The following is a 10,635-nucleotide window of genomic DNA, read 5'->3' as shown; positions in this document are numbered from 1 at the left end:
TTTTTAGCGCGGACCCGACGTCCATATAATTGTAAGTCAATGGTTTTAGTAGACCAAATGGTTTAGCTATTCACTATTAAATAACCGTCTTACAAAAAATATAACACATTAGCATATACACGATAGAATGTACTTCACCCAACTATATAAATTGATAAGGTTAAAATAAAATCCTAAAACGAATTATTTGAGAATGAAATTTGGCACACCCTTTTTTATATGGAGATATTTCTCTTTATGTACTACAGACAGGTTTTTGAAGTGAAGCCCTGTAGACATTACATTTATATTTATTCCAAAATTTGAAAATTGCCCAGCGGTTTAACGACGCACAGCGCCGCCCGCTGCCCCGTCAGTTGCCATCGGGCGCTTGTCAATGTCGCATCTGTGTCAAATTTTCTCCACCGGTTCTTATTTTGCTGGCCTTCGATAAATATATAGGCATACGAAAAAATAGTGGAAGATGATCGCTTTTGAATACTGAGTAACGATACGACTTACTGCAAAAACAATTACGTTAGGGATTTAGTTATTTATTTTATCTCAAGTCAAACGAAAGGCTTGTTTGACAAAATAATAGACATTAAAACAACAATTCTCTATCAGTAATTACATTTCACTCTTTCTTTCTCAGGTGTAAAGTCTTTTGTCTTTACTAAAGTGGGCACTTTAAAAATTAAAAATTTACATAAACATTTTTTATTTTTTTATTTTAGCTAAGAAAGAACTGAGATTCGCTCTGGACCTTTTGGAGGGAAAAGTGTCGTTTTTATTTTGACTTTCAATTATTTTGTGAAATCTAGTTTAAAGTGGAATAGGATAGTGCTATTGTGCCTTAATCAATGATTAAAACGCGAAATTATACGAATCTCGAACTAGAATACCCGTACCGGCCCGTTTTAAGGAATCCCGAGTCAATCCAAGCACGCCGCCTCAAATTGCCTATCCTCTTTGTGGCGGCCATGTTTACAGAATTATAATTAAACTTCATGTTTAGGCTGATGGCTTTGCCAATGCCTTAATAAATAAAAAAAAAAAAAAAACTAAGAAAGAACTTGATTTAAATATCACATTAACTGCCTAAACGCCAAGCATTAAAATAACCTACTTACGAAAGTCTCGAAAGTCTAATTTTTTCCGAGAGTTTCGAGGTAGCATCTAGTCTCGAATTTTTCTTGGAAACGCGGAAAAGCAGCAAGACCACAGACCACATAAATACTAATAAAGCGAGACTGAAAGCCTTAGTTCCAATGTGTTGATATAGATGGCGCTCTATTTAAATTGATATACATTTTTTTTACTTTAATCTTCCAATTATTTTCATAGCACAAGAGCGCTATTTTTTATTCTGAACCATAATTCTATGGTCCTCGCAACTGAACTGAAAAATTTTTTAATAATTCCGTACACAGAACTATAAACGACTACACAGAAACAGAACTTTAAATGTACTTTCAGAATTCGAACCAGCTTACCGTGGCTGACGCAGGAAAAAATTAAATATCCATGTTAGTAAGACGTCGTCATATTTAATAAACTTAATACAATAATCATAATGTTTTACTTATGGTGGCTAGGTTATGCCGGATGTCCGGCACCAGCGCCTATCGCGAATATTGAGATATGGGAAGAAAACTGGACGCGATCTACAGCGTCCTAAACTTGGAAAAAAAGATGTAAGTGGTATTTACTTTTCACTTGAATAAATAAACTGTGTGAGAGTGCATCATTCAGGGGATTTTATATACTGAGTAAAATTTAAATAGAACCAATACTGAGGTAACCTCTTTCCAACATCAACATCGGTCACAATTTATCGTGTAACACCTACATACAAAAAAAAGAAATACAGTCGAATTGACAACCTCCTACTTTTTTTGAAGTCGGTTAAAAACTTTTTCAACTCCGAAATTTTACATATTTATATTTACGCAAATTCAACCTTCGAACCAGTCGACAAATCTGCAGGAAAATAAAAGAAATTAACATTTTTTTTACTATAGAGGCAAGATAGAGGTGTTGTAGAACATTATTTTTTTTGCATTCAATATCACGTCAAGCTTCACACTTAAGATTTTAATTGAACTTTATATCACTTACGTTAAGAATGGCCCAAAGTTCAAAGTGTCAATATTGATGTACTCTTGATTGGACATTGTAGTTACTTGTGTAAAAAAAATGCGTTTGTGTTAGGCACACTGAAAACTGACTACCCTAAAGTATGACCCCAGAAATTCAATTTTAGTTAAAAGAGGTTGCAAGAATATAAAATATAAAATCAGTACAGAGTACTTAAAAATACGACCTCAAAAGTTCATGGAATTACATCTATTTGCCACGTTTTACTGCAATCGGTTACCGGAAAGTGCGCAAAAACGCATTCATCCTTAGTTTGCCACCCTTAGAGGTGGAATATTTTTTTCAAATTTAAATGGGACGCCTACGGCAGTACCCTCTTTCCAACCAAAAAAGAATCATTCAAAATCGGTTCATAAGTTATGGCGTAACATGCATGCAAAAAAAATACCAAAAAACACACTGTAGTACTAGGTCCTTATCAGGGAGTCTACTCGCGCTCTCCGAAACAATTATTATCCAGGGTCGAATGGCATGAAAAAAAGTTTCGTGGAAATTGTTCATGCTGACTGTACTATTTTTTCGATATCTGTAAATCGCCGTCTTACTTTCTTAAACTCGTATCTTAATGCACTAAGTTACTGAAATGCAAAAGAATTGTAAAGAGTTTTTCAACAAGAACTTTGTTGTAAAAACTAAGGTTTGGCAATTATGAATGAAAAATGATATCTGTAAATGTCCACCACGACTACAGTTACAGATGTCGATTCTTTCATCAAAGTCTTTAATCACTTTTTGACAAAATGGTGGGTCTATCTCGTTAACCACAACCAATTGTCTTTAACATAACCCTATAAAAATAATCCAGCGTTGTTAAATCACGTGATCCAGCTGGCCACTTAACGGCTGAATTTCATGAAATTATACGATCGGGAAATTTGGCTTGTAATAAATTCATTGCTTCGGTGGCTGTGTGACTTGTGGCACCGTCTTGTTGAAACCACATGTTAGTGAAATACATATCATCAATAATAGGCCAAAATTGAGTTGTTAACATCTGTCGACAGCGTAATCCGTTGACCGTAACCGCATTTCCAGCCGAATTTTCGAAAAAAAACGGCCCAATGCCAATGGCACAAGTCACACAGCCACCGAAACAATGAATTTATTGCAAATCAAATTTCTCGATGGCATAATTCCACGAAATTCAGCCGTGTAGTGTTCAGCTCGATCATGTCATTTAGCACCGCTGGAATATTTTTTATATTAAAGACTGAGTCTATACAGAGCCAATCGAATCGATTGCAGCCTTAAAACTCAAAATTGGAGAAATGATTAACGAAATAGACCCACTATTTTATCGAAAAGTGATTAAAAAACTTTGATGGAAGAATCGACATCTCTAACTGTGGTCGTGGTGGACATTTATCAGATATAATTTTTCATTCATATTTACCAAACCTTACTTTTTTTAAAACAATAAAAATTTGAATCAATGTCATCTAGATTGATTGTTTTATTTTGATTTACAAAACAAAGTTCTTTTTGAAAAACCCTTTATATACAAATTTTGCAGGATGATTTCATATCACATTTCCTTCATATTCATAAACTGGTTTCTACCTATTCTTAAAGTAATGCATCCAATTCTTAGGTTTTCGCGATTGTTACACATAGGAAATGAAACTATTTTTCCGGATTTAAATCGCGTATATTTGTTCTTTCAAACAAACCTACGTTCCAGGCCCTTTACAGGTCCCATGGTCACGGTTGACTGAGGTGGTACAGTCTTCAACCAGTTATGTCTAATATTGATGCAAACCACCCTATTTTTAATTTACGCCTCTAATTTACGCTATATTAAGTTTTACAAATTATTTTATCGAATGAACTTTTATTAAGTTCAATTTATTATTAATTATTAATAGAAATTAATAAAAATAAGGTATTTAATTAACAACTATTGTAACTATAGTGAAAAAATAGGGCGGTTTGCATCAATATTAGACATAACCTGGTTGAAGACTGTACCACCTCAGTCAACCATGACCACGGGACCTGTAAAGGGCCCGAAAGGTCGGTTTGTTTGAAAAAACAAATATGCGCTATTTAAATCCGGAAAAATAGTTTCATTTCCTAATGCATCCAAATTATCACCCTGGATAAGAAATTTAAAATAAATAGAAAGTTTTGCCGTCTCCTGAGTATAATCACTCTTTATAAAATACGAAGAGAAAGTAAGGCATCGATATAGCACAATCGAAATATCTTCAAATTTGATGGACAGCCGCATAGAATCTTTTCCAGTAGCTAACGCATTTACTGAACCGTCTTAAATTTCCATTCTGTATATATTCCGTCTCGCTTTACATTTTACCTTTCTACTATGTGTATGGGACGGTAAGGCGTGATTTAAAGACAATATCTGGTTTCCAGCATTTGAGACAACATGAAGAAACCACTATTACACCAAAAAACCCCACCGGAGGAACCTCAGAAAACCCCACTGAAGGAACCCCAAAAGGCCCCACTGAGAGGACTCCGAAACATCCCACTGAAAAGACCCCAGAGAATCCCACTAAAGCGAACACAGAAAAACCTACCACTGAGGCTTCTACGAATTCTGTCACAAATAAGCAAACAGAACCACCAGCAGAGACGACAACAGAAACACCGAATGTCGTTAACGAAAAAACTACCACGGTGAAAGATACAAATGAAAAAATTGCTAGGACCTCGATGGCAAAAACTAACGTCCAGTATCCACTACCGCGTGTACAAAACCATATGTCGAATTATCATACGGTTGGTATTTAGTAGTATAGGGTTTTTCAACTAGAACTTCGTGTTGTTTTGTTTTAGAATTATGAATGAAAAATGATATCTCGAAATTTCCCGATCGCATAACTTCGCGAAATTCAGCCGTTAAGTGGCCAGCTCGATCATGTAATTTAACACGGCTGGATTCTTTTTTATGAGGTTATGCTAAAGACAGAGTCTATACGGAGCCAATCGAATCGATTGCATCCTTAAAACTCAACATTCGTGAAGTGATTAACGAAATAGACCCACCATTTTGTCAAAAAGTGATTAAAAACTTTGATGAAAGAATCGACATCTGTAACTGTAGTCGTGGTGAACATTTACAGATATCATTTTTCATTCATAATTGCCAAACCTTACTTTTTTATTACAATAAAAATTTGAATCATTATGATCTAAATTTATTGTTTCATTTTGATTAACAAAACAAAGTTCTTGTTGAAAAACCCTTTACAAGTGGTCGATCTCGGCATACAATAAGTCACAGCACATCAAACTAATACACTTTTGTTTAAATCATCAAGAATGAACAAGGTCCGTTAACGTGTAGCTTGATTTGCTGCTGTCCGTACTTGCCACAACCCAATCGAGGATGTCCTTAATAGATCACCATCAACTGAATTATACGTTCCAATGGGCACGGGTCTCCTCTCAGGTTTTTGGTCTTCACACATTTTCCGAGGGTTGTGCAGGTGCAAAAAAACTCATAGTAAATTGCAAATTAAACAGCGGCCAATGCTTGAGATCTGACGGTAGGTCAAACCATAGACTACCACGGCTTTTTCTTTTCGTCCTTATTATGGGTTAGGTAAAATGCAAGAAGATTGATTACCTGGCGTATATGAACAATTTATTTTCTTCCATCCTCTAAGATGAACACTGACGCGAGTGAAGGAAGTAAAAGAGACTTAGAGTGCTTACATATGGCGACTTTTAGCAGTGATGCAAACGCGCGTTCATGAAAAGTGACTTATAGGTGATTTTTAGGTGATTTATAGGCGATTTATAGGTGATTGTATCGATCCAAACGCGCGATTGCATCGATGCAATCGCTTATGTTGAATAATTATGTACGAACAAGCTGTAAAAGTTTACAACACAATAGCTTTTTTGCAATTTTGTTTTGTTAATTGTAAATTTAAAAGTGAAATTAATAAATACATTAAATAAATAACTTAATTAAAACGTGCATCGCGTTTGTATCGCCTTTGCATCGCTACATAAAGTCACCGTGTGTAACCGCTCTTAACAGGAGCGTACCGGAAGACAGCATGAACAGACCAACCACAAAGTGGACCGATGACCAATGTCTAGAAGGACGTCTTTCGGGTAAAGTGACGATAATAATGTAGCGAATAGAGGGCCACAGTCTTCTTCGTTATTTGGTATATATGTGGTAGTGGAGCGAAATGATGAACTAGCACACGTGGTGATAAATTGTACCCTAGGTCTGGTATTTATAGTACAGGAGTTTCCCTTATTTGAGACCAGGTACTTGGTGTGATTATCTGGCACATTACATGTTGATCCCGTTTATGGTCCAAAATTATTCATTTTGCAGCAGTAGAGGTCCTTGTGAAAGAGTTGATCCGGGGAAGAGCTGCCACCTTACCTGTTTCTGCCGTCATGCAGTAGCTTAGAAGGGTAAAGGTGAAATTATCCCATGTGCCTAAACTTGGGACTGGTTAACTTATGTCTCAGGGTGGTGAGTGCAGTAGCAACGCCCCTCAGATCTTTACGTGTGTCTTGTGTTGGACACGCAACCGGCAGTTAATTTTTAAAAGTTAATTATTCTATTTTCATATAATTAATTGAAATGAAATCGACACAGTTGCGACAACCGGACACTGTCGCTAGTGGCTATTTGAATGAAAATAGTATATTCGCTTCTAGTCGCCGGTTGCTTGTATCCAACACAAGACACATGTTTGCGCGACGCCTTAAAGTTCTGAGTGGCACCGACAGGTGTGACGCTTACCATCATAAAAAAAACGCGTAATAGTATGCACTGTGGCATGAAACGTATTGTCCCATGTCTATTTGACCGATGTGACACTATAGATGCACTAATTTATTAATAATTTTGTTTTAGTACCAGAAAAGGGACATAGTGGACGAGTGTCCAAGAAATCAAGTGAGATTGGGAAATATTTGTATATGGGTGCCACCGCGATATTTACGAACACGCATCGACAAGCAGCAAAAGACATTGAGAAAACATTTAATTGTTATTGTACAAGAGTAGCTTTCATTTCTGTTGCTGGGAATGTTGTATATTTACACTGCCGCGGAATGGAATGGAAGCAAATTGTAGTGCCTTATGAGTGCAGGTCGTAAAGTGCGTTTCCACTGGCAAGGCGAGACGAGACGTAGCGAAATGAGGAATAAAATTTAAATTCTCTCCTAGCACATCTTCGGTAGAAAAGGTCTGGATTGACGAGGATATGCGAGGCGAGAATTGAAATATTTGTTGATGAAATATTAAACCAAATTGCTGCCTGAATAGGGTATTTATTAACTCAGCAACGGAAACTCGCGATGGCTATTAAAGTCGTCACCAAATAAGAGGCCAAATTTGACACTTGTCATCGTGACGCGTATAGGGATGTGGACTAATCATATCGGTAATCACATTATACGATTTTCACGAGAAATCGATTCAAAATTATAAGAGTTTGACTGTTTAGATTATGTTTCGGTTCATTGTTGTTCAGGGGGCCTAAGAAGCCAAATCGTACAATTCTGTTAAAAGCAATTCATTACAGAAATCTTTGCAATTCTGTAGCAATTTCTCTTATTTTCGTAAAATTGTCCCACATTCCGATGAATTGTATCCAATTCTTTTAATTTGGATTTTATAATATTCATAAATGCTTTATTACGAGAATTTAGTGTAAATAAGTGTGTTCATCGATAAAACAACTACATAAAATAATTAAATTATCAAAAAACCAAAGATTTCATAAATTTTCAATTATTCGGCTGGCTAATAAGTTAGAAGTTGTCAATGTCAACAACGAATAATCTCAAATAATGTTCATAATTTTTTCTAATATTTTTTTTATATTTTTTTCCGAGAAATCGAAGTGACTCGTGAAATTCGGCAATTAATTGCTTACCACATTATTATTACAAAAGAATAGCTTGAGGACGTAACTGTTTTCAGGACGATTCGGGATAACTCAAAATTGCATTTTTTTGGAATTCGTGCGAAAACAGTACTTCAAATATGTTTTGTCATATTATATAATGTTTCAATTAAATTTATGTATTTTTTAAAAACTCAATTATGCTAATAATTGTTTGTTTATTTCATTTTTTCATTTCATTTATTCATGTTACATTGTGCAAACACATTTATCATTACAGATATAAATCTAATTCGATAATGTCAAATCACTTAATTTTTAAAATAAATTCGTTAATAAATTACTAAATAGCTTTCATTCATAAACATTATAATAAAAATAATAATTTATTGTTTCGTTGATCGCATTCAAAGTTACATACTATCGCCTTCTTTAGCTGTCAAATTTGGCCTCTTATTTGATGACGACTATAGTATCAAATGCGAGACTGTGACTTATGTACGATTTGAGAAATTAAAAAAGATGGCTTTATCTGATTCTTCTACCGTTAACATGTTATGTAATAACAATAATTTACGGGAAATGTTAGTCCAGCCGCATGTTTATCGCTAGACGAACTGAGCAGCGCTGAATCTTCACTATCTACACCCACAACGCGATTTCAATTCTCGTCTCGTCTCATCTTACCTCGCCGATAGAAAATCACCTTCAGGATGCGCCGAGCACCGGTTGCAACGTCTCCAAGAAGCTTCGGTACGGAAGTTAAACGGGCTATTACTTCACAACATCATTTATTATTGCACCATTTGCAACCGAATTTCCGATCATTGGGAACAATATAACTGTAACTACTGTAAGTATTCCATTTTGATCGAGAATTCTATGGAAGACATGCGACCTGTTTCCTGTTCTATTTTCTATTCTGTACCATTCTGCGGCAATGTAATTTCAGCTTTACTTATATTTCTACTACGACCTGTGGAAAATAAACGTGAAGTTTCTTTATTCATGGAATAAATTATGTCTACTTTAATTAAGGTTGGTGGTGCCAGGAACCGTAAAGTACCACTGTTCGACGTCTTTCTTTAAATTAATTTCCAATAAGATTTACGACAAAACTATCATAGTAACACGTTTCTTATTGGATGTTCATTATTGGTGAGTGTCGATTTTTGGTGTTCATTACTGGAGACAGAGAAATTATAGTAGTTTTTTTTAGTAATAATTATAATAGCTTTTTTATAAAGCATACTCCAACATTTTTCTTGATGATTATATCTGTCAAGGTAACTAACTAATCACTGACATTATATTTAAAAAGATTTTTTTTTATTTACAGACAATTCCCTTAAAATGTCGATCATTTGGTACCATCACCCTATGTTGAAATATTATAAAGTAAATTAATTAATGAATTTGCTAAACTAATATACAATAATACAAAATTATAGTTGTTAAACAAACGATTTTTAGGCGTTTTCTTTATCAAAAAAATACACCAAAAAATATCGTGTAATTAATTATTAATACACAAATTGAACACTTCATGAACACTTGGAAAAAAATCTAGCTGACCTCACGAATTTTTCTATGTGCTTGTTGTCGTATCTTAGTATTTGGTCTTTCAACGACTTTTTAGTCGTAGCGCTATCTACGAGAAATATATGAAAGTATTTCGTCACCCAGATACCTGTACAGCTACCGGACTCGAGGGATTTTTTCTAAGTGTTCGATCTATGTATTAATAATTATAACAAACTAGTTACATTTATTTGATTTTTAAATTTAATTGTAAAAAATCCTATCGGTTCAAAAATGAAGATAGATAGATAAAACGGGATGGCTCCGCGAAGTATCAACTCGAGGCTGTTGATTCGATTAATCGCAGAGCCTGGAGACTTATTATACTTAATATATATTATTGACTTATATATCGATAAGCTCGAATCTAAACTTCATAGTTTAGTCCACCGGCGCAAGGTTGCGTCTGTCGATTTTTTACAGAATATATTTCAGTGAGTGTGTTCATGAGCTTCATCAGCTCATCCCGCCCGCCCCGTTTTACCATCGGACATCCAAACGTACGGCGGGATATCATCCTTACTTGGTCGATATTCCCTTCAGGCGTACTAAGCGCTTTTCATCTTCTTTTATTATTATTTTTTTCATAATATCAAGTGAAGGGACGATAAAATCGTGCGCCTGATGGTTAGCTAGACTAGGTAAATAAACTTTTTTTTAAATTAAATACACTTCCTCTTGATCACTACCTAGCTCTTGAAGAAAGATAGGATCTACGATGGAACGAGCTCGCCCAGAAGATGCCAGTAGCACGTTAAAGATATTCGGGTTGTACGAGTTCAGAGAGAGAGGAAACAGTGCAGGCAGGGAATTCCATTAGCAGTAGAGCTCCTTGTGAAAGAGTTCGTCCAGGGAAGTACTGCCACCTTACCTGTTTCTGCTGCCAAGCAGTAATGTCAGCATTACTGTTTCGGTTTTGAAAGGTAAGGGTGCTGGTGAAATTACAAGCACATGGGACTTGGAAACTTATGTCTCAGAGTGACGGGCGCAATGGCAGTGCCCCTCAGATCTTTGCAATTTAAACATTGACTTACAAATAAATGGACGACGGGTCTAATACAAAAAC

The 10,635-nt window shown here is 35.4% G+C and overlaps 1 protein-coding gene across 1 annotated transcript; it reads left to right on the top strand.

Annotated features, from left to right (window-relative positions):
- The first annotated feature begins 1,580 nt into the window (after positions 1 to 1,580).
- Positions 1,581 to 7,537, top strand: LOC113238901 (proteoglycan 4-like). Its single transcript, XM_026475751.1, has 3 exons — positions 1,581 to 1,676; positions 4,513 to 4,881; positions 6,992 to 7,537. Exons 1-3 carry the CDS (start codon positions 1,581 to 1,583, stop codon positions 7,142 to 7,144), a joined length of 618 nt encoding a protein of 205 aa, XP_026331536.1. The 3' UTR covers positions 7,145 to 7,537.
- Positions 7,538 to 10,635: the final 3,098 nt, after the last annotated feature.

Source organism: Hyposmocoma kahamanoa, unplaced genomic scaffold (genome assembly GCF_003589595.1).
Source record: "Hyposmocoma kahamanoa isolate Upper Pololo Valley unplaced genomic scaffold, ASM358959v1 98763, whole genome shotgun sequence".
In the NCBI taxonomy this organism is placed as follows: domain Eukaryota; kingdom Metazoa; phylum Arthropoda; class Insecta; order Lepidoptera; family Cosmopterigidae; genus Hyposmocoma; species Hyposmocoma kahamanoa.
This window is presented reverse-complemented; position numbering and strand designations above follow the sequence as displayed.

Coding starts and splice junctions, on each gene's coding strand:
- LOC113238901 (XM_026475751.1), top strand. CDS start 1,581: ATGCCGGATGTCCGGCACCAGCGCCTATCGCGAATATTGAGATATGGG. Junction 1,677..4,512: donor CTAAACTTGGAAAAAAAGAT/GTAAGTGGTATT, acceptor TCTGGTTTCCAG/CATTTGAGACAACATGAAGA. Junction 4,882..6,991: donor ATATGTCGAATTATCATACG/GTTGGTATTTAG, acceptor ATTTTGTTTTAG/TACCAGAAAAGGGACATAGT.